The sequence below is a fragment of the Rhinoderma darwinii genome, chromosome 1 (assembly GCF_050947455.1).
Source record: "Rhinoderma darwinii isolate aRhiDar2 chromosome 1, aRhiDar2.hap1, whole genome shotgun sequence".
NCBI classification, from domain to species: domain Eukaryota; kingdom Metazoa; phylum Chordata; class Amphibia; order Anura; family Rhinodermatidae; genus Rhinoderma; species Rhinoderma darwinii.
In genome coordinates this window covers 31,952,910-31,978,508 of record NC_134687.1, presented here as the reverse complement: position 1 = coordinate 31,978,508, position 25,599 = coordinate 31,952,910, and the positions used below count along the sequence as shown (strand labels likewise).

Genomic DNA, 25,599 nt, shown 5'->3' with positions numbered 1-25,599 from the left:
ACCACAAAATTTATCACCCTGTTTTTCCTGTTTTCAAAAATACCCACATTGTGGCCCTAATGCGTTGCCTGGACACACGGCAGGGCCCGAAAGAAAGGGAGCACCCGGAGACTTTCAGGACTCATATTTTGCTTGAAAATGTGTTAGGCCCCACTGTACATTTGGAGAAGCTTTGAGCTGCCAGAACGATAGAAACTCCCCATAAACGACCCCATGTAGAAAACTAGACCACTTAAGGTATTTATCTAGGGGTATAGTTAGCATTTTTACCACAGAGGTTTTTCACTAAATATATTGGAATTAGTCTGTAAAAATTAAAATCTACTTTTTTTCTGAAACAACATAGAAATTTTTAATATTTACAAGGAATAACGAAGAAAATGCAACCCAACATTTGTAAAGCGATGTTGTCCGATTACAACAATACCCCATATGTGGTAATAATCTGCTGTTTGGACCCACAGCAGGGCTCAGAAGGGAAGGAGCGCCATTTGGATTTCTGATTTTGCTGGAATGGTTTTCGGTGCAATGTCGCATTTGCAATGAACTGGATGGACCAAAACAGTGGAAACCCACCAAAAGTGACCCCATTTTGGAAAAACCTTCAAGGAATTTTTCATGGGTATAGTGAGCATTTAGACCCCACGGGTCTTTTGCAGAGTTTATTAGAATTAGGGCGCGAAAATTAATATCAAACTTTTTTCCACTAAAATGTTGAATTTTCTCATTTTCGCAAGGGATAAAGCAATTTCTCCCGAGTACGGAAATACCCCACATGTGGTCATACGTTTTTTCATTAGAAATGAATTAAGCCTTTCAGGACTGATCCATTTTTTGTTTTCTTATTTTAGATTTTCACTCCCCGCCTTCCAAGAGCCATAACTTTTTTATTTTTCCATCAATAGAGTGGTGTGAGGGCTTATTTCTTGTGGGAGGAGCTGTAGTTTTTATTGGTACCATTTTTTGGTACATAAAAAGCGATTAAAAAATTGTATTACTGTAATGACGGGGTAGGGAGACAGACAGGTGAGCCCTAATCTACCCGCCACTCAGTCCCTGCCTACTTGAACGGCCCATTCTAGGCAACGGCGTACAACTGGGCGACGGTCCCTACGCTCAATAAGTGCACGACAGACCAACAGACAAGGGTACACAGAAGCTAAGGGAAATAGGGCAGTTGCCCACGGCAACACCGTGAGCAACAAGAGTAGTGAACGAGCCGAGTCAAACCAGGAGTGTACAAGGTACCAAAAACGCAGAGCAGGAGAGTAGTCAGTAAAGCCAGGGTAAATTTGAAGCAGAGGACAATAGTACAAGCAGGAGCAGCAGAGCCAGGAAACCAGACAGAATCACAGGCAAAGGAGGAGCAGGAAATGAAGGTATAAATAGACAGACGGCGGGAGCTAGCTCCGTCTGGCCAGGCTGTGATAGGCTCTCCCACTCCTCAGCCTCCCAGCCTGAGTGGTAGCAGATCGAGTCACTCTAACAGACCTAGGCACAGATGCAGGCTGATTAACCACGGGCGTCGACAAAGAAGCTGTGTCAGGCAAATCCATTACACTTAATTATTTTTTTTTAGAGCTAATGTGACAAAAAAAAACTGCGATTTTGGCTGTTTCCATTATTAAATTTTTTTAAGGTGTTCACCATGCAAATTAAATAATGGTATATTGTAATAGTTTGGACTTTTACGGACGTAGTGATACCAATTGTATTCATTTTTTTACATTACTTTAGAAGAAAAATTGGAAAAGGTTTTTTTTTTTACTTTAAAAAAAATTCTCACTACTAATAACTTTAATTCTTCTACACATTTTATTAATCACCTTAGGGGACTTGATCCAGCGATCATTGGATCGCTGGTACAATACACTGCAATACTAATGTATTGCAGTATATTGTTATTCTTACAGGCTTCAGTAACAGAGCGATCGCTGTACCTGTCCGTTAGTCCCAGGTGTCAGCTGTAATACACAGCTGACACCTGCAGCATATGGAGCGGGCACAGCACGTGAGCCCGCTCCATACATCAACCCCCGCACCATGACGGGCAATTAAGTCATAGTGCGCAAAGGGGTTAATGCACAGCGGATGGTTCAAAGTAAAAATTGCAATTTTCCACTGATATGCCATTTTAGTGCATAATATGTTGTGCCCAGTTTGTGCCACAGAAAACAAATACCTCATAAAACGTTAAGCGGGTTCTGCTGGGTATGGCGATGCCATATATGTGGGCGCAAACTGCTGTTTGGGTACGCTGCAGGGCTCAGAAGGGAGGGACGCCATTTGGCTTTTGGAGCGCAGATTTTGCTTGGCAGTAATTCTGTTTGGGGTTTTGCTGCTATTTCAGTTTATAATGTGGGGGTACACGTAATCTGTGCGGAGAACATCAGGGCATAATAAGAGGGTATAATAATGCAGTAAATAAATAATAATCCGCCGATATGTGGTCGGTGTCGCACTGATAAATGGCGCCCGATCTTATCCGCTTTTGGAACACTCTGCACATTTTGCATCGCCATATTCTGAAAGCCAGAACTTTTTTTTTTTTCACCACCGGAGCCATGTGAGGGCTTATTTCTTGCGGAACAATCTGTTGTTTTCATTGGTACCATTTTGGGGTACATGCGATTTTTTGATCACTTTCAAGCCGGCTGACCAAAAACCAGGAATTCTGAAGTTTTTTAGGTTTTTTTTGCGGCGCTCACCATACGCTATAAATAACATTTTTACTTTATTCTGCGGGTCGGTACGATTACGGCGATACCAGATGTATATAGGTTTGGTCCTTTTTTTTAGCGTTTGCACAATCAAATCACTTATTTATTAAAAAAAAAAATTTCTGTGTCACCATATTCTGAGAGCCATAATTTTTTAATTTTTTAGTCAAAAAAGCTGTGTAAGGGCTTGTTTTTTGCGGGACGGATTGCAGTTTTTATTGGTACTATTTTTGGGTACATGCGACTTTTTGATCACTTTTTATTCTTTATTTTGGGAGGGGTAGTGACCAAAAAAATTGCGATTCTGTTGTCGTTTTTTATTGATTTTTTTTGGGGTGTTCACCATGCGGGAAAAACAACATTACAGTTTTATAGTTGGGATCGTTACGAACGCGGTGATACCAAATATGTGTACTTTTTTAACGTGTTCATTTTTTTTTCTATAATAAAATTCTTATTATAGGGAAAAATGCATTTTGTGTTTATAGAACTTATAACTCATTTTTACACTTTTTTTTAAAAAACATTTATTACTTATTTTTACTTTTTTTTACTTGTCCCACTAGGGGACATTTAGACTTGCAGCTTTGATCGCTGCTAGAGTACATTACACTACAGACGTAGTGTAATTTACTCTAACTGTCATTGTGACGTAACAGTCACACTGACAGGAAGCCGAGGAGGACCGGCCGGAGGCTGTTCCTCCGAGGCTTCCGTACATGGCAACCCGGAGGCTATTGTCTCCGATTTAACCCGCAGTACACTCCGTCCGAAAACTGCTTTTTCGGATGGAATTTCCACTGCGGTAAGGCTAAAAAACGCTCATACGTAGCTTGTTGTTAAGGCAACACGTCCGTCCATCGCACTCCGGTCCGGCCACCCTGGATGATGCTGCACCCCATGTGACCACTGCAGCCTGTGATTGACTGCAGCAGTCACATGGGATGATATGTCATCCCAGGAGGCCGGACTGCAGGAAGAAGGAGGGCGTTCTGGGTAAGTATAATGTTTATTTTTTTTTCCGTAGTTGCGATTTTTTGCGGCGTAATTGCTGATAGAATTAAATGGAGAAAACCTGCAATGGAAAATCAAGAAAAACGCAGCATATATTGAAATGCTGTGGAATTAATTTCTGAACTGCTGGTCAATTTATTAACGTTTACGTTGCGTTTTTTTTACGTAGCGTGGGCATGAGATTTTCTGAATGTTATCCACTTTGCTGCTATTATAAATGCACAGAATTCCATTGCGGAATTTTCGCAGGGTTAACTCTACGTGGGAACCCGGCATACGTCTTAAGGTCTTTTTAAACGGCCCAACATGGACCGTACAAACGAGCGCAGGTCGACACGACAGCTTTTACAAGGTGCAATGATTGTTACTGCGATCGTCTGTCTCTATTCGGGTATGTTCACACGGAGTGTTTTCAGCTGTTTTTCGGGCTGTAAACGTCCCGAAAAACGGCTAAAAAATCATTCCAAAGAGGCTTTTTTTTTTTAAAAAAAAACAGCCGCGAAAAAGAAGTGCATGTCACTTCTGCAGCCGTTTTTGGTGCCGTTTTTCATAGACTCTATAGAAAAACAGCTCCAAAAACGGCCATTAAAAACACAGCGAAAAACGCGACTTTGATTGAAAAACTTCTGAAAATCAGGACCTGTTTTCCCTTGAAAACAGCTCCGTATTTTGAGATGTTTTTTTATTTTGTGTGCGCACATACCCTTAGATTAATCTCTTCACTAAAGAAGTAGTCCAGGATCAGGGATTTCACCGGCCGGGATATAACGAATACGCAGACAGTAGGTAGCATATAATGGAATCTGAGGGAGGTCCCGCAGTTCCCTTTATTTATAACAGAAGGTGTAATAGAATACAATATGACAATATACAAGTGATGAAGCGGTGGATAATCTGTCATCTTCTTCACGTACCTCTGCTTTCTGGCGATTTCTCCGTTTCTTTCCTTGAAGAACTTCTTGCTCTCTAGGACTTTTGTATGTGCTCTCAGGGACCTGGATCACAGACATGATGAACATTTACAATGGGTTTTCCTGAAAATACTAAAATAGTTATTGTTGTACAGAAGATCCATCCCATGTACAAATACTCCCAGCAGCTCAGCCATTACCATGCCTTGTGTTAATGTGGATGCCCACCTCGGAGCCCTCTTATCCTCTTCTATGTCTTTTACATATATAAGTGCTGAAAATAGTACAGCAAGACTCCGACAAGCTGGCATCCAGAGCGTCAGCATGATGCCGGACTATCAGATTTCATTGCAGGGGAGCTTCTAGATAAATTCCAGTAATCTGGAAAACTAAATGTGCCCATAACAATAATAGTTGTGATATGACCGGAAAAGACCATTGTTAATGATTAGATTATACGTGATTAGAATTATTATATATGGGATAATACGCCCCCCCCCCCCCCAACTGTAAATTATAAGAATATTAGAAGTCACCAAGAAATTCTGTCACCATATAAAATCATGGTGACTTCTAATATTCTTTATTGTTTATAGTAGGGGATAAATTATTCCATATAATACACACCTGAGCTGCTGCAGAACCTCTTTTTGAAGAATAAGGGTATGTTCACACGCTTAGCAAAAAACATCTGAAAATACGGAGTTGTTTTCAAGGGAAAACCACTCCTGATTTTCAGACATTTTTTGAGCAACTCGCGTTTTTCGCGGCGTTTTTTATGGCCGTTTTTGGAGCTGTTTTCAATAAAGTCTATGAGAAAACGGCTCCAAAAACGTCCCAAGAAGTGTCCTGCACTTCTTTTGACGAGCCGTCATTTTATGCGCCGTATTTTGACAGCGACGTGTTAAATGACAGCTCGTCTGCACAGAACATCGTAAGACCCATTGCAAGCAATGGGCAGATGTTTGTCGACGTATTGGAGCCGTCTTTTCAGGCGTAATTCGAGGCGTAAAACGCCTCCATTACGTCTGAAAAGAGGTCGTGTTCACATACCCTAAGGGGGGGGGGGGCTTCCTGATTACTATAAAAACGTCCTCATCCTTTTCAAAAATAAGGCCGGCAGGATCTGATGTTTGTATTATGATGTCCTGCAGCAGCTAAACACAGAATTGTACAATACAGACTACAGCTGCTGAAGAACATCTTTTTTAATGTGAGGAAGTGCACTACATGTAGGTCAATAAGTGGTTGACACAGGAGAAGGCACTTCCTGTAAAAGAGATGTGTGACAGATAAGTCGTGTCTATATAGCGCTGCTTATGGCCCCATGCACACGACCGTATTTTCATCTAACCCGAAATGCTGTCCGTAAATACAGTCCGTAAAAAAAAGAGGGAAGCTGCAAATTATGTCACCAGCATGTTGTATAGCAACGCTTCCGGAAATACGGACGGCTTACGGATGCACATCCTGTTCGTATTTATGGAAGCGCCTATAGGCTTCTATGGGAGTAATTACGGACTTCTGTACTGTAATTACGGACAATAGGACAGGTTCTATCATTTTTTCAGCTCCGACACCCATCTGTAAAAATACTGAAAGGTGTCCGTGGCCAATAGAAATTAATGGGTCAGTAATTACGGATGAAATATACGGTCGTGTGCATGGGGCCTATCTCTGTATAATCGCCAGGTTGGGGTGGGTTCACACCTGTATTCGGCTCTCCGTTTTCTGCTCAGTCAGAGGAGCTGAATAACGGAAATACCGGAAGCACTGGTTCCGTTGCACAACAGACACCACCAGCGGCCGACGAACTCCTTGACTTCAATGAGTTCCGTCAAGTTTCCGTAGTTTCTGGTATTGTCGGCTGTATCTGCGACGGAGGCCCCTAATGGAGCCTCCAACACTGATGTGAACGAGGCTTTATGACATCAGAAAGTGAAGTTTATACAATTATTATTTACAGACATGACAATAGAAAATTACCATTGACGTGTATTCAAACTATCATCATGATTATGGTAATTATTCTCCGTGTCGCTGATATAGTGAATATTAGGTCAAATCAGGAACAATTAGCCCCATGTTTTGCTTTAAAATGTGTATTCCTGGAAGAAAGTCCAGTAATCTGGTAATCCAGCAGACAACAGTACAGCTGACTTTACAGATTATCTGCTGATAGACAATGGGAATCTTGTTGTATAAGGGTATGTTCACACGTGCACGTCCGTTACGGCTGAAATTATGGAGCTATTTTCAGGCGAAAACAGCTACTGAATTTCAGACGTAATGGCAAGTGCAGGCGTTTTTCGCAGCGTCCATTACGGACGTAATTGGAGCTGTTTTTCTATAGAGTCAATGGAAAACGGCTCCAATTACGTCCCAAGAAGTGACAGGCACTTCTTTGATGCGGGCATCTTTTTTACGCGCTGTCTTTTGACAGCGGCGCGTAAAAAAAATTACCGTCTGCACAGAACATCGTAAAACCCATTCAAATGAATGGGCAGATGTTTGCCGATGCTTTCAAGCAGTATTTTCGGCCGTAATTCGAGGCGTAAAACGCCCGAATTAGGTCCGTAAATAGTGCGTGTGAACATACCCTAAGGGACTTGCATCTAAAGTCTAAAGTCTAAAGTGTCAGGTTGTGCTCCTTGCTGTACTTACCCACCTCTAGGCTTAAGTATAAATGTATAAAAATATACTAAGGTTATGTTCACACTGCGTAAAAGTACACACCATATCCGACCTAGAACACCCAGAGAATTCCGTCCGAAAGACCTCACCAAATTGTGGTGCAAATTTCCAGACCCTAGGAAAGCAACATGGCACTTCGTCTTCTGGCGGTTCTGTTCGGTTTTCTCCAGAGGCTGTATGGTCAGTCCATTATAGACAATGGTCGTCCACGCAGCCACCCGGAAGAGCCAAGCAGAGCTGTCAGAAGATAAGGTAGCACAGGGTTTTCCTAGAACCACTGCCCTTTCATTCTAGCAATCGGTGGGGTCACAGCCATCGGACGGTTGGATCTTGTTGTCATATCTCAGTGTTGACATTCAAGACAAGTTGATCATGGAAGTCCTGTTGTTAGTACCACACAGACCAGGGCTGCAGAACGATTTCTGACCCAACGTCAACATTGATCAGTTATACCAGCAAAAAACTGCACCTTCAACTTTGAGTACCATATTAGTCAATATATAGAATTATTCTACATAGAAATTTGAGAAACTTGGTAAATACATTGTATTACTTATCATGTACTGATCCTGAATTACAGCCTGTATTATAGTCCAGAGCTGCATTCACAATTCTACAGGCTTCAGAGCTGAAATCTACCAGCATTCCACAGCCAGGAGAATACAATCCCAATACTATTTTGTGCTATGTATCCAAACGGCCAACTCATTTTCCTCCACTATGTTATTTTTCTGGAAAAATTGTCAGAATCGTGTGCCCTGTCCCATACAATGTAGCACAATACTTCCCCAGCTGACGATTACTTACCGGTTGATGAGGCTTTTGGACGGGTATTTTTTGGGGTACCGGTATGGTTCTGGGCTTAGGCTTTGTTATACTGAACTCCTTCACCTCTGTGACTTTAGAGCCTTTTACTAAATCAGGACCATTTACTATCTTATTTTCAATTGCATCTATTAAATTCAGGACTTCAGGTTGCCATCTAGTGGGAAAAAAACTCACACATTCATTCCTGACTACAAAATAATTTTGTACTTTGCTGCACATTCTTTACAAATTCAGCAAGTGTAATAAATACATTCAATGACTGGAATTTCAGGGATTATCAGAAAAGTAATGATATGTAAAATGAAAACATCTGGAATACAATGAAAAATCATCAGTAATACACACGATACATTGAAGAACATGATTTATTCTTGTACGTCTAGTGTGCCTAGTAGATTATTACAGATATTTGGCTATCCTTTACTTTAAGAAGCCCCTGATCAGAATGTAAAGGGGTTTATGAGATTAGAAATATATTTCTACTTTTTTTCCAGAAACAGCGCCACTCTTGTCCATGGGTTCTGTCTGGTATTGCAGCTCAGGCTCATTCGCTTGAACCCCTTTAAGGAGCTTTTGGCCTTTATCTATAAATGAATAGCCCATTGGGAATCTGTTCTCTGGTCCTATTCCCAGACTTCGCTTGCATGCTATATACAAAGACGTTATACTTACTTTAGCAATGGATTAATCCAGTTTTCCATCACATAGGATGAATCATATATCTGACTCCATTCATCTTTTATCCACGTGTTCAGGTTCAGGGTATTAAAGAAAAACCTAAGAAACTGAGAAGACAAATTCATCATTGGGGAGATGGAAAAAAAAAATGCATCATTCCTAAGTACTTTTGGTCTCGTGCAATTGATTTCAAGCAAATATGGGCAGTTTGGTTGGAAATTTTGGTAAGGTGCAAGCGAACTACGGGTAATGTGGGTGGCTAGAAATTGAATTGAAGAACTATGTAGGTTTAAATGACAGATAAGAATTCATCGAGGTTGGAACCTTATGATCATGTGTCCTGGGGCATCTCAACTCACTGGGGGAAATATATTAAGACTGGCATGTCTTAAACTAATATACGTTGGCGGAAATTGTGACCACACATCTTAATATATTTGGCTCATCTTTGGCTGTTTGTGTGACAGAAATGCAAAATCTACGTCTGCTATGGGCAGGTTATGTAGATTTGCGCTGTAACTAAGTTATGAAAAAAATATATGTTTTACAGAGGAGGGTCCCACCTCCTTTGGCTAAGCCCCACCCCTTTAAAAGTCACACACTTTAGCGCGACTATGACATGCGCCAAAATTTGTGCCTTTTTACGCCGGAAAATTTGCGTAAATCTGCTAATATATTTCCACCACTGTTTCTACATATCTGCTATTTTGATAACAGAAATAAAGGTAAATCAGCAATCTGCTGTCTTATGTGTCTGGTGGCCTCCCGACTGTCCCCGACAACAGATGTCGAGACAAGGAATAGGGCATGTTGGATTTTAACATGCCCATTTCTTTGTTCCCGTGGGAGATCTGCTTATTCCCCTCTTCCCATGGAAATAAACACGTATTCTTGGCAAAGTAGGGTATCCACGTTAATGATGGAATTGGGTGAAGTCCGAAAGCTATCTCATGTGAATGGCCGGCTTTAAAGGGAAATCTAAATACTCATGATCATGATGGTATCACAAAGTGTCCCATGACTTGAGCCGGCAGAAGTAATATTGAGGCATTGGGGGCACTGAATTATGGACAGATGAGTAATGATTCTACAACTGTGCCTCATATTAAATGGGCCTATTAAAAAACATATTATGCATAATTAGATGTCATTTACATATTTTTTTTTAGTAACTTTGTGCACACATTGCGTTACCAATCTTGTTCTGATCCTGAGTTACAACCTGTATTAGGGTATGTTCACACAGGGTGGATACGCTGCGTAAAAGTACAAAGTGTAACCGCCCTGGCGGCTGCAGGGAATTCTGTCCAAAAAAACCACACAATATTGTAGTGCAGTTTTGCGGCTGGAATGTCCACTGTGGAAAACTGCACGTAAAAAACCCAACAACACATACTTACCCTCTGACGTCCTGCAGACCGGCCTCCTGGGATGATGTTTTAACCCATAAGTGATTGGCTGCAGTGGTCACATGGGATGAAATGTCATCCCAGGAGACTGGGCTGGATGAAGAAGCACAGAATTCTGGGTAAGATTTTATTTTTTTCTTGAGTTGCGATTTATGTGGCGGAATCGCAGCTTTTTCGCCGCAAAAATTGCAGCATCTACTATGGAATTCAATGAGGAAAACCCGCAAAAAAAAAGCAGCGATTACGCAAATATATTCGACATGCTGCGGATTAAAAAAATGCACTGCTTGTCAATTCCTGAGCGTTTTTTCCGCTCATCATTTACGCAGCGTGGGGATGAGATTTGTTTCAATCTCATCCAATCTGCTGCTACTGTATTATGCTGCAGATTTTCTGCAACAAAATCTGTTGCGGAAAATCTGCAGTATTTATGCTACATGTGAACTTACCCTAATAGTCCATAGCTGCGCTCACAATACTGCTGGTTTCTACTGGAATCAGTCAACACTGCGCTGACAGACACACCCCCTAATCAAACTGCACTGCATCTTATTTTACATATTATTGTACAGTGCCCGGTGTAAGGATTATACAATATCTCTTAAAGAATTTTCTGTATTGACACTGATCAAGCAATAAGTTCTAGAAGTTCAGTCTTGATGTAACCTAAGGTCTCATGCACAAGTCAGTATTCTGGTCAGTATTTTGCTTCAGTATTTGGAAGCCAAAACCAGTAATGGAACATAAACAGAGAACCAATAATGAAAAGATTCGCACCTCTTTCGTGTTTTGGACCCACTCTTGGTTTTGGCTTCCAAATACTGAAGCAAAATACTGACCAGAATACTGACGTGTGCATGAGGCCTAAGGCCCCATGCACACGAACGTGCTTTTGCGGCCACAATTCCAACGAAAATCCACGGGAGAATTTTGGTCCCATTCATTCCTATGGGGCCATGCACACGACCGTGCATGGCCCAGGAGCCCGGACCGCAGAAAGAACAGGCATGTCTTATTACGGTTGTGTTCTGCGGTCCAGGCTCATAGCAAATAATGGCTGCGGCCATGTTCACGGCCCGTGATTTGCGAGCGGCTTGCGGGTGACACTCTGCCCCCGGCCGACCCGAAAATCATGGCCGTGCACATGGCTACGGTCGTGTGCATGAGGCCTAAGGGTATGTTCACACGGCCTATTTACGGACGTAATTCGGGCGTTTTTGCCCCGAATTACGTCCGAAAATAGCGCCTCAATAGCGCTGACAAACATCTGCCCATTGAAAGCAATGGGCAGACGTTTGGCTGTTCACACGAGGCGTAATTTACGCGCCGCTGTCAAAAGACGGCGCGTAAATAGACGCCCGCGTCAAAGAAGTGACCAGTCACTTCTTTGGCCGTAATTGGAGCCGTTATTCATTGACTACAATGAATAGCAGCGCTAATTACTGCCGTAATGGACGCGGCGTTCAGGCGCCTGCACATGCCGTTACGGCTGAAATTACGGGGATGTTTTCAGGCTGAAACATCCCCGTAATTTCAGCCGTAACGGACGCCCTCGTGTCAACATACCCTAAGAAGTAAAGCAAAGATTCTGTAAAGTTACTGAACATAATATGTAGGCTCTTGACAAAAGGTCAACCTATGTTTTAACTTAAACTTCCTGGAGACCTGGTGCCTATGGTACACAGCACATTTGTTATAAGGGCCATACAGACAAATCTAGATAAATGCAAACATTTATATTGTCGCTGAGATGCTGGAGCTCCCATGTCAGATGCCACATATAAATTCTAGGCACATATATGTTTCCATACGATTTCTCTGTGCTGACGTAAGGGCGCTCTGTTTCTGGCAGACTATGGCTATTTTGGTACAGAATGAGAATTTCCGAGAGGCAGAGAAATCTAATTATAGGTGACTAATTAGTGAGATGCATATGTTCATTACTGTGGAGATGTGGCGTAGGGTGTGATGTCACTGGCGAGTGGGTTCGCATCCCACCTGGTGCACCAATCTTTTCTCCTATTACTGCAGCAACATCTGTGGGAGCTCGTTCTGTTTCCACATCTCATCGAGTGCAACAACAACAATCCACGCCGATGCTGACAAGCCCGCACATTAACAACTCCACGTGAACTCAGAGCTCTTAAGAGGAAGCGGCAGCTCTTATCCGCAGCAGAATGAGGACACGTTGAGAAGTATATATATATATAATGGAGCACACACACAAAGAGTCCATAGAAATGACCATATATTCTAAGGGATCTGTGATTACTACTGTTCCTATGTCACTTACATACAATTCGGAATGCACGTAAAGGAAAAACACAAAACCAATTGGAGTTTATCCACCCGGACCTGGTTCAAACGACCACCCCTTCTTCCATTCTAGCACTTATTCTTCGTTCCTCCTTCCCAGCCTTTGCAGTTGGGAGGTGGCATGTCCATGGGGCCAGTGTCCCGCTCCCTTGCTCATAACGACCAATACGCAAAGGAGATTGAGCCAATCTGATCTGGGGAGCCCTTTATATGGACCATATATCAACTACAGGTAGTGAATCTATGGTAGGTAAGCCTTGAACTCGTATGTTATATATCAAACACTGCGTAGAAAATAGCAAAAATACACAATACTGCTCATAAGAGAAGCACAAGGTAAATGTCTTGCCAACTCTGATGGTCCTTAAGATGGTCCTTAAGAAATCTGCTAATACGAGACATCCTATGTGCTTACAAAGGACCATTTATACGGATGTAGTAGAACTCGACTTTGTGATTTAAAGAGGTATTCAGGCCAAAAACATTTATCACCTATTCACTTCTTAGGGTATGTTCACACAGCAACGCCAATTACGTCTGAAATTACGGAGCTGTTTTCAGGCGAAAACAGCTCCTGAATTTCAGACGTTTTAACAAGTGCACGCGTTTTTCGCGGCGTCTTTTACGGACGTAATTGGAGCTGGTTTTCATTGGAGTCAATGAAAAAAGGCTCCAATTACGTCCCAAGAAGTGACATGCACTTCTTTGAGGCGGGCGTCTTTTAACGCGCCAGTTTTTGACAGCGGCGCGTAAAAAAAAAGCCCGTCTGCACAGAACACCGTAAGACCCATTGAATTCAATGGGCAGATGTTTGTAGACGGTTTGGAGAAGTTTTTTCGGCCGTAATTCGAGGCGTAAAATGCCTGAATTACGTCCGTAAATAGGGCGTGTGAACACACCCTTAGTGTAACAGGTTGAGGGGGTTAATCTGTCAAGTGAGATATATTCCTAGACGTCTATTAAGAGGTTAACAGAGGCTCTTCCCTCCACACAGGTGCAGGGTTATTAAATAAGAGATAAGCACTGCTGTGAGAGTGTGTGAGGAGAGCAAGAGTGTGAAGACTGGTCGTCTGCTGCTCAGACCTGATATTAACAGGGGGGTGAGAGCTAACCCCTGCAAAGGGCTGGACTGTGTACTTTATACTTGGAGTTTTTTGTTACTTGAAACGTTTCTTTTTGTTCTTAACTTTGTGTATGCCGATGCCACCCTTGTGTTTATTGGACTTGCCTGCTTGAAAGAGAAATAAAGCTTCTAAGTCCTGTTTAACCAGAATACTGCGCTGAGAGTGTCTCTTTGCCTAACTACATTCCCCAAACTGCTACATTACCTTATGAAACAAAAGACGATTGTCGTGTGAAATCGCACTTTAGTCATTTTGGCCGTCCATCGTTTATTCGTGAACATACGTTTGCTATGGCTAAACGTGATCTGTCAGGTTGTATTTTTTTCGATCGTGGTCCGCCAAGTATAGCATGAAATCGGAAAATAATTTGCCATTTTGCACAAGCCCAGTCTGCTGTTTTTTAATTATTATTATTTCTCCCTGCTCTGTCAGTTTAGTTTAGCGTGTTGCTAGTGTGATCACTCATACAAACGATCCCACGGATCATTGATCGCACGCATTCTGGCCGATCAAAACCAAATGTGTATAACCAGCTTAAAGGAACAGTGTCATCACAATTTTTTTTTTAATATGTTAAAGATGTTAGTGCTTTATTAAAAATGTTTATATTTATTTGTGTGTTTGTGTTTTACTTTTTCTTATTTTTACACTTTTTCTTCCCTATGGGGGCTGCCATTTTTTTTTCCATTTCTGTATGTGTCGATTAACGACACATACAGACATGGAATACGGCAGCCACAGTCCCATAGGGACTGTGAACGGGGCCCGTTCCATCCACTAACATGTACGCCGTCTGTGTGGGAACTGCGCATGCGCCGCTCCCACACAGTCCAATTTGAAATGCGCGCCGTCCGGCGCCATTTTCCTGTGGACCGGAAGTCGCGGCCGGACAGTAAGATTACTACTTCCGGTCTCGGCTTCCGGACTTGTGCACTTGAACCAGCGGGAGCGGACGGGCCGGAGGGAGCCGCGGCGGCAGGAGCAGGTAAGAGATTTCTATGTATGTTCGTGTTTGTGTACGTTTACTACTGTATGTAAACCTACTACACTGTGTGTTAGCTCAAAAAATGGCGACACACAGTGTAGGAGGTTAGACCGTTCAAACCCCTCGTTTATCCCGGCACTAGCCAGGATAAAGGAGGGGGGGGATGCTGAGAGCTCACTAGAGCGAGGGCTTTTTACCCAATTTTGCAATGCTGCGATTTTGGGAATAGCTCCATCTAGTGACCAGCAATGGGAAATATTATAAATTAGAATTAATTTATAATATTTCCTGACTCGTGAAAAAAATAAAAAAAATTTGAACAATGTTTAATCACCTACACACTAAATGTTTAATTAAAAAAAAACAAACATGTTTTTCTGGCAACACATTCCCTTTAAAGCTGACAATGAGCAGAGATTTAAGCAGGTTTCCGGGTTTTTAAAATTACTGGCCTATCCTTAAGAGAGAGGCCATCAATATTAGATCAGTGGGGGTCCGACTCTTAGGCACCCCATTGATCAGCTATTTGAAGGGGCCTCTTTATTGTTTACATGTTTTCCTTCTTGTTCGTGCTTTGCATGCACCATTACAGTTGTGGTGGCTATGAAAGGTATTGCGTCCTATTCACTCATACGAGCACAGTTGCCCCTTCAAACAACTGATCAGCAGGGGTGCAGAGAGTCAGACCCCCACCAATCCAATATAGGATAGGTCATCAATTTTAAAAACCTGGATAACCCCTTTAAATCAATTAATAACAGGTTATCGTTTCCCACAAAACGATATATCAATCTGCTCCGCTCCTCCTGCTCTATAAAATGATGCCAGATAATGGGCCATCATGTTTGATGTGATAGGTGTCCCTTTGAAGAAGTAAATCTTTTTTAATGCTTCTGATTTTTCAAATTTTAGAAATTATTTATATACGTTATATTTACCTTGCCCATCTTGGTGAAATCTTGACATCTAATAATTCTCCCAAAGGTTTGAAAACTAAGACTAAGATCTTCAAGCTTAAATGTGGCGATATAACTTATCACTGTGAAAGAAAAAATATAGAAATAAATACTAAATTAGTCAGTGTGATATAGAAGAAAGCATAAATACCAATATGTAACCCTAAGATGATATTTATATGCTATATAACAAAGGAAGTCTTTAGAAACTTTTTGGTGACATGCAATTTTTTAAACAACTTTGCCTTCCCTGCACCATGTCAGTCCATTGTCGGAGTTCATACCTGCATAATATACTCCTTAATATACTTACCAGCATACAAACACTGCTCTGACAGTAGATAATGCTTCCCATCCCGGGCATAGAAAGAATGGACAACAACATCTAGGAGATCTTTGTATTGCACACACCCAGAAAAAACGTCAATGACAAATTGTTCTTCTTCATCATTAAGAATCTAGAAGATATTAGATGCAAAATACATAGATTGATCAGCTAAAGATAGGATACATTTTCCCTTCTGTAAAATCAATTAAACTAATGTATAAAAAGAATATAAACAATGGCGGATTATAATATGGGCGTTTCGGGCGGTCGCCCGGGGCCCGAGGCTGCCAGGGGGCCCACCGGGGCCCGAGGCTGCCAGGGGGCCCATCGCGGCCCGAACCTGTGTCAGCTATGGGGCATTATGCTGTGTCAGCTATGGGGCATTATACTGTGTCAGCTATGGGGCATTATGCTGTGTCACCTCTATGGGGCATTATGCTGTGTCAGCTATGGGGCATTATGCTGTGTCAGCTATGGGGCATTATGCTGTGTCAGCTATGGGGCATTATACTGTGTCAGCTATGGGGTATTATACTGTGTCAGCTATGGGGCATTATACTGTGTCAGCTATGGGGCATTATGCTGTGTCAGCTATGGGGCATTATGCTGTGTCAGCTATGGGCCATTATGCTGTGTCAGCTATGGGCCATTATGCTGTGTCAGCTATGGGGCATTATGCTGTGTCAGCTATGGGGCATTATGCTGTGTCAGCTATGGGGCATTATGCTGTGTCAGCTATGGGGCATTATGCTGTGTCAGCTATGGGGCATTATGCTGTGTCAGCTATGGGGCATTATGCTGTGTCAGCTATGGGGCATTATGCTGTGTCAGCTATGGGGCATTATGCTGTGTCAGCTATGGGGCATTATGCTGTGTCAGCTATGGGGCATTATGCTGTGTCAGCTATGGGGCATTATGCTGTGTCAGCTATGGGGCATTATGCTGTGTCAGCTATGGGGCATTATGCTGTGTCAGCTATGGGGCATTATGCTGTGTCAGCTATGGGGCATTATGCTGTGTCAGCTATGGGGCATTATGCTGTGTCAGCTATGGGGCATTATGCTGTGTCAGCTATGGGGCATTATGCTGTGTCAGCTATGGGGCATTATACTGTGTCAGCTATGGGGCATTATACTGTGTCACCTCTATGGAGGCATTATACTGTGTCAGCTATGGGGCATTATGCTGTGTCAGCTATGGGGCATTATGCTGTGTCAGCTATGGGGCATTATGCTGTGTCAGCTATGGGGCATTATGCTGTGTCAGCTATGGGGCATTATGCTGTGTCAGCTATGGGGCATTATGCTGTGTCAGCTATGGGGCATTATGCTGTGTCAGCTATGGGGCATTATGCTGTGTCAGCTATGGGGCATTATACTGTGTTGCTGCTATGGGGCATTATACTGTGTCAGCTATGGGGCATTATACTGTGTTGCTGCTATGGGGCATTATACTGTGTCACCTCTATGGGGCATTATACTGTGTCAGCTATGGGGCATTATGCTGTGTCAGCTATGGGGCATTATGCTGTGTCAGCTATGGGGCATTATACTGTGTCAGCTATGGGGCATTATGCTGTGTCAGCTATGGGGCATTATGCTGTGTCAGCTATGGGGCATTATGCTGTGTCAGCTATGGGGCATTATGCTGTGTCAGCTATGGGGCATTATGCTGTGTCAGCTATGGGGCATTATGCTGTGTCAGCTATGGGGCATTATGCTGTGTCAGCTATGGGGCATTATGCTGTGTCAGCTATGGGGCATTATGCTGTGTCAGCTATGGGGCATTATACTGTGTCAGCTATGGGGCATTATGCTGTGTCAGCTATGGGGCATTATGCTGTGTCAGCTATGGGGCATTATACTGTGTCAGCTATGGGGCATTATACTGTGTCACCTCTATGGAGGCATTATACTGTGTCAGCTATGGGGCATTATGCTGTGTCAGCTATGGGGCATTATGCTGTGTCAGCTATGGGGCATTATGCTGTGTCAGCTATGGGGCATTATACTGTGTCAGCTATGGGGGCATTTTACTGTGTCACCTCTATGGGGCATTTTACTGTGTCACATCTATGGAGGCATTATACGGTGTCACATCTATGGAGGCATTATACGGTGTCACATCTATGGAGGCATTATACAGTGTCACATCTATGGAGGCATTATACGGTGTCGCAGCTATGGAGGCATTATACAGTGTCGCAGCTATGGAGGCATTATACTGTGTCACAGCTATGGAGGCATTATACTGTGTCACAGCTATGGGGCATTATACTGTGTCAGCTATGGGGCATTATACTGTGTCACAGCTATGGAGGCATTATACTGTGTCAGCTATGGAGGCATTATACTGTGTCACAGCTATGGAGGCATTATACTGTGTCACAGCTATGGGGCATTATACTGTGTCAGCTATGGGGCATTATACTGTGTCACAGCTATGGAGGCATTATACTGTGTAGCAGCTATGGGGCATTATGCTGTGTCAGCTATGGGGCATTATACTGTGTCAGCTATGGGGCATTATGCTGTGTCAGCTATGGGGCATTATACTGTGTCAGCTATGGGGCATTATACTGTGTCACCTCTATGGGGCATTATACTGTGTCAGCTATGGGGCATTATGCTGTGTCAGCTATGGGGCATTATGCTGTGTCAGCTATGGGGCATTATACTGTGTCAGCTATGGGGTATTATACTGTGTCAGCTATGGGGCATTATGCTGTGTCAGCTATGGGGCATTATGCTGTGTCAGCTATGGGGCATTATGCTGTGTCAGCTATGGGCCATTATGCTGTGTCAGCTATGGGGCATTATGCTGTGTCAGCTATGGGGCATTATGCTGTGTCAGCTATGGGGCATTATGCTGTGTCAGCTATGGGGCATTATGCTGTGTCAGCTATGGGGCATTATGCTGTGTCAGCTATGGGGCATTATGCTGTGTCAGCTATGGGGCATTATGCTGTGTCAGCTATGGGGCATTATGCTGTGTCAGCTATGGGGCATTATGCTGTGTCAGCTATGGGGCATTATGCTGTGTCAGCTATGGGGCATTATGCTGTGTCAGCTATGGGGCATTATGCTGTGTCAGCTATGGGGCATTATGCTGTGTCAGCTATGGGGCATTATGCTGTGTCAGCTATGGGGCATTATACTGTGTCAGCTATGGGGCATTATGCTGTGTCAGCTATGGGGCATTATGCTGTGTCAGCTATGGGGCATTATGCTGTGTCAGCTATGGGGCATTATGCTGTGTCAGCTATGGGGCATTATACTGTGTCAGCTATGGGGCATTATACTGTGTCACCTCTATGGAGGCATTATACTGTGTCAGCTATGGGGCATTATGCTGTGTCAGCTATGGGGCATTATGCTGTGTCAGCTATGGGGCATTATACTGTGTCAGCTATGGGGCATTATGCTGTGTCAGCTATGGGGCATTATGCTGTGTCAGCTATGGGGCATTATGCTGTGTCAGCTATGGGGCATTATGCTGTGTCAGCTATGGGGCATTATGCTGTGTCAGCTATGGGGCATTATACTGTGTTGCTGCTATGGGGCATTATACTGTGTCAGCTATGGGGCATTATACTGTGTTGCTGCTATGGGGCATTATACTGTGTCACCTCTATGGGGCATTATACTGTGTCAGCTATGGGGCATTATGCTGTGTCAGCTATGGGGCATTATGCTGTGTCAGCTATGGGGCATTATACTGTGTCAGCTATGGGGCATTATGCTGTGTCAGCTATGGGGCATTATGCTGTGTCAGCTATGGGGCATTATGCTGTGTCAGCTATTGTGCATTATGCTGTGTCAGCTATGGGGCATTATGCTGTGTCAGCTATGGGGCATTATGCTGTGTCAGCTATGGGGCATTATGCTGTGTCAGCTATGGGGCATTATGCTGTGTCAGCTATGGGGCATTATGCTGTGTCAGCTATGGGGCATTATGCTGTGTCAGCTATGGGGCATTATGCTGTGTCAGCTATGGGGCATTATACTGTGTCAGCTATGGGGCATTATGCTGTGTCAGCTATGGGGCATTATGCTGTGTCAGCTATGGGGCATTATACTGTGTCAGCTATGGGGCATTATACTGTGTCACCTCTATGGAGGCATTATGCTGTGTCAGCTATGGGGCATTATGCTGTGTCAGCTATGGGGCATTATGCTGTGTCAGCTATGGGGCATTATGCTGTGTCAGCTATGGGGCATTATACTGTGTCAGCTATGGGGGCATTTTACTGTGTCACCTCTATGGGGCATTTTACTGTGTCACATCTATGGAGGCATTATACGGTGTCACATCTATGGAGGCATTATACGGTGTCACATCTATGGAGGCATTATACGGTGTCACATCTATGGAGGCATTATACGGTGTCACATCTATGGAGGCATTATACGGTGTCGCAGCTATGGAGGCATTATACAGTGTCGCAGCTATGGAGGCATTATACTGTGTCACAGCTATGGAGGCATTATACTGTGTCACAGCTATGGAGGCATTATACTGTGTCACAGCTATGGAGGCATTATACTGTGTCACAGCTATGGGGCATTATACTGTGTCAGCTATGGGGCATTATACTGTGTCACAGCTATGGAGGCATTATACTGTGTCAGCTATGGAGGCATTATACTGTGTCACAGCTATGGAGGCATTATACTGTGTCACAGCTATGGGGCATTATACTGTGTCAGCTATGGGGCATTATACTGTGTCACAGCTATGGAGGCATTATACTGTGTAGCAGCTATGGGGCATTATACTGTGTCGCAGCTATGGAGGCATTATACTGTGTAGCAGCTATGGGGCATTATACGGTGTCACATCTATGGAGGCATTATACTGTGTCGCAGCTATGGGGCATTATACTGTGTCGCAGCTATGGAGGCAATATACTGTGTCGCAGCTATGGAGGCATTATACTGTGTCGCAGCTAGAGGGTATGTTCACACGGCCTATTTACGGACGTAAATCGGGCGTTTTTGCCCCGAATTACGTCTGAAAATAGCGCCTCAATAGCGCTGACAAACATCTGCCCATTGAAAGCAATGGGCAGACGTTTGTCTGTTCACACGAGGCGTATATTTACGCGCCGCTGTCAAATGACGGCGCGTAAATAGACACCCGCGTAGAAGAAGTGACCTGTCACTTCTTTGGCCGTAATTGGAGCCGCTATTCATTGACTCCAATGAATAGCAGCGCTAATTACGGCCGTAATTGACGCGGCGTTCAAGCGCCTGCACATGCCGGTACGGCTGAATTTACGGGGATGTTTTCAGGCTGAAACATCCCCGTAATTTCAGCCGTTACGGACCCCCGCCGTGTGAACATACCCATAGGGGCATTATACTGTGTCGCAGCTATGGAGGCATTATACTGTGTCGCAGCTATGGAGGCATTATACTGTGTCGTAGCTATGGAGGCATAAGGGTATGTTCACACGTAGTCAACCAAAACGTCTGAAAATCCAGAGCTGTTTTCAAGGGAAAACAGACCCTGCTTTTCAGACGTTTTTTTACCAACTCGCATTTTTCGCAGCGTTTTTCGCGCCGTTTTCGCGGCGTTTTTTACGTCCGTTTTTGGAGCTGTTTTCATTGGAGTCTATGAGAAAACAGCTCCAAAAACGTCTGAAAGAAGTGCCCTGCACTTCTTTTGCCGAGGCTGTATTTTTACGCGTCGTCGTTTGACAGCTGTCAAACGACGACGCGTAAATAACAGGTCGTCTGCACAGTACGTCGGCAAACCCATTCAAATCAATGGGCAGATGTTTGCCGACGTATTGGAGCCGTATTTTCAGACGTAAAACGAGGCATAATACGCCTCGTATACGTCTGAAATTTGGCCGTGTGAACATACCCTTATACTGTGTCGCAGCTATGGAGGCATTATACTGTGTTGCAGCTATGGAGGCATTATACTGTGTTGCAGCTATGGGGGCATTATACTGGGTAGAGGCAGCTATGAAGGGCATTATACTGTGTAGCAGCTATGGGGGCATTATACTGTGTCTCATCTATGGGGCATTATACTGTGTAGAGGCAGCTATGAAGGAAATTATACTGTGGGGGCAGCTATGGGTGGCAATATACTGTGGGGGCAGCTACAGGGGACATTATACTAAGCAATTACAAGAGCTGCAGGTCCAAGGGGGGAGACGCTGTGTAGCACAATATACAAGGAGGGATTGTTGTATAGCACTATATAGAAGGGAGCGCTGTGTATCACTATATCTAAGGGGGATTGCTGTGTAGCACTATATACAAGAGGGGGAGGGCTATGTGACGCTATTTACAGAGGGGGAGGACTGTATAGCGCTATTTACAGGGGGCTGTGTGTGGTGCTATCTACAGTGTTTGACACAATTATATTCAGGGGCGCAGTCTATGGTGCTATAATATTTAGGGGCACAGTGTTTGTACTATTTTATTCAGGGGCGCAGTGTTTGGTGCTATTATATTTAGGGGCACAGTGTGTGGCACCATGATAATATTATCTTTGTTTATAGGTGTGGAAATGTTGGAAAAGTGAGGAGCCAAAGACATCTGAGTGGCAAATTCTGCAGAAATGGGTCATGGCCGGGAAAAGTAGTCATGAAGTCTGGACTGGATGGAGAAGTGGAAAAAAACTACGTCGTCACCTGTGAGTCACTAGATTTATAGACAATCTGTCACCTCTCCTGACATGTTTATTATAGGAAATCCTTGTATTTCACAAAAAGTCTTTCTGCAGTCCAGGACTGATAGACAATTCCCCTTGTCAGGAGGATGTGTCCTAGCACAGTGTGATACTGTCAGTATGTAGGGACACAGCCCTGTGACAAGGGAAATCGTAACACTGTTAATGCTTGCCCAAAAAAGTAGTGTTAAAAATAGTTACGGTGCGGCAGGGCGGCGGTGAGGAAGGGGGGCCCAAGTTTGGGTAACAGCCCAGGGCCCATGGTCTACTTAATCCATAAATTGCAGAGCCCCACACAACCCAAATAGTAATGCCAAACAGTCCCAAAAATAAACATTCAGGCTGGGTTCACACGACCTATTTTCAGACGTAAACGAGGCGTATTATGCCTCGTTTTACGTCTGAAAATAGGGCTACAATACGTCGGCAAACATCTGCCCATTCATTTGAATGGGTTTGCCGACGTACTGTGCAGACGACCTGTCATTTACGCGTCGTTATTGGACAGCTGTCAAACTACGACGCGTAAATTGACTGCCTCGGCAAAGAAGTGCAGGGCACTTCTTTGCAACGTAATTTGAGCCGTTCTTCATTGAAGTCAATGAAGAGCAGCTCAAGATTACAGGCGTCAAAGACGCCTCGCATAATACGAGGAGCAGCATTTACGTCTGAAACGACGCAGCTGTTTTCTCCTGAAAACAGTCTGTCTTTTCAGACGCAAAAGCCTCTCATCGTGTGCACATACCCTTAATGCCAATCAAACGACATCCGTGCTCTTATAATAGTGCCTGTAACAGTGCCCTTATAATAATACGGTCACGATCTGTGGGTATGTGGGCCCATTGGGCCGTACCGACGTAGCGGGATAGCAGTTGGCCAACAGAGTACCAAGTCAATACATAAATAGTCCAAGCACAAGGGTACCTGTAGTGGTTCAGACAGTAGCAATGGCTAGGCACAGATGGGACCTTAACAGCAGACACCAGACGTGGGGTAAAACATCAGGCGGAACCGGTGGCACAACACGACTCCAACAGGTTTAAGGCACAGGAACAAATAGCACGGGATACAGGGTACAGGTAGGAGGGCACGGGAACAACGGGAACAGGATAACACTAAGGGACCATTTGCAAGACTAACATAGGAAAACACAACAACGCTCAGGCAATGAGCATAGGGGCAGGGCCCTTCTTATAGTCCAGAATGATCATGGGCTAATTAATGATAATTGCCATGTGCGCGCGCTGGCCCTTTGAGGCTGGGCACAAGCGTGCGCGCACCCTACGGGACACAGCGGACCGGAGCGGAAGTGAGCGCTGGCGTCTCCTGGGGAGGAGATGCGGGCCAGTGCTCACAGATCCATGGCTGCAGCCACCAGGGGGGAGTAATACCGACGGTCCACGGTCATGGACGCTACAAATACCAGCCCCATTGTCCAAAAAATGTCTGCTACAGTATCCCTATAATTTTGTATGTCCTAGTTTCTACAAAGGCCAAAAGCCAGCCTTAGGGGTGTGCAACATATGAGACTGCACAGACCGCATCAGCCCCTCCTTGCTGAAAGGGGGCGCCCCAGGGGCATTTATAACCACCAGAAATATTATTATGAATTGTATAGCACTGTTATTAAATGACTCGTGGATCTGTTATTTGTTGACTGTATGTTGGTATTATGTGAGCGATGCATTTGCAACACTTGCCTTTCTCTTTTTCTGGTAAAATACGGATAAGGACAAACCTCCTCTAGTGAACGTGAAACACTGGAAAGGCCAAAGAGCAGGATAACTCCCAATCCTGATACCATTAAAACAGGTTCGTTGCCGTGAGGGAGGAATTTATAGGAAAAAGAAACAACCGCTGGGTGGAATCTGCTTGAAAGGTATATTTGCGCATTTATTTTAAAAAAAACTTACAAGATAGATACTTGTTTCTTAGCAAATCATTGCAAAACTATGTGGACTCCGGGATCATACCGGACTAGTTTCGCCCATTCCGGCTTCGTCAGGATTATGATACCCCTGACTAACACGGTTAAATGGTATCAGGATTGAGAGTTGTCCTGCTCATTAGTCTTTCCAGTGCTTTGCGTGCACTAGAGGAAGTTTGTCCTTAGTGAGGATCCGTACTTCCTCTGAGTAGGACATAGGACGAAAGAAGTTGGTGGTGATATCTGCTTGGAATTTAGAAAAGCGGTGGAGTGGTAAGATTTGTAAAGATACTGCTACTTAGAGCTGTATGAATACGACCATGATATTTGCTGCTTTTATTTAGCTTCAAGACGTACTGTATATGTTACATATATTATTGAATTGAAATATTGTGTTTGCTGAGACTCAGTTTATCTTGTTCTAAAGCTCATATTTAAAGAATATCCAGTGGAAACTCCACCTCCAGTGGAAACACAACTTTCCATGTCTGCACCCCCACCTGGCTGTATACCACACTCTACATTTCTTTTATGTATTCTGTACTTACGTTTTGAACTGCTGCCTTGTCTGTGCTCTAAAAAAAGCCTCCACCTTGATTCTTAGAGTTCCTCAGCTTTCTCTTCCTCTCTGCTTTGCTATCAATCCCATGATGCTTCAGCATAGCATCACATGACCAACTAAAGACTATACCATTTCTGCATGCTGGGGGACACTGATTATCATTCTCTTTCTCTATTCTCCTAAATAAGCTGAGAAACCATAAGTATACAGACAGGGAGGCTGCACTATATTCTTCTACATTATACATGTGTGACAGGAACCAGTCTAAGTATTAGTGGTGGTTGATGATAGAAGTTTCTGTCCCCCCCCCCCCCCCCCTGTGCAAACCTAGTGCTGAAGCCTGTGATGGGTGACATATAGATCTCCATAGACTCAAGTAGAGAAAGCGCGTCACCGAGCTGGATTCACTCTGCTGCTAAGCAACCATCCCAGTCTGATATATAGAGATAAATAACAC

General features: G+C 43.8%; 1 protein-coding gene across 2 annotated transcripts in view; it reads right to left on the bottom strand.

The window, feature by feature from the left end:
- CFAP99 (cilia and flagella associated protein 99) overlaps positions 1–25,599 on the bottom strand; it is a 129,226-nt gene that overhangs the window by 61,576 nt on the left and 42,051 nt on the right. Inside the window, exons 4-8 of one of the 2 annotated variants that reach the window (XM_075848965.1) lie at positions 15,949–16,093; positions 15,618–15,718; positions 8,840–8,952; positions 8,147–8,321; positions 4,649–4,729 (exon numbers count right to left, since the gene is read on the bottom strand). In XM_075848965.1, the coding sequence (XP_075705080.1) occupies positions 4,649–4,729; positions 8,147–8,321; positions 8,840–8,952; positions 15,618–15,718; positions 15,949–16,093 (615 nt within the window). The remainder of the gene's footprint in view (positions 1–4,648; positions 4,730–8,146; positions 8,322–8,839; positions 8,953–15,617; positions 15,719–15,948; positions 16,094–25,599) is intronic. The other variant, XM_075848968.1, reaches the window with a different exon arrangement.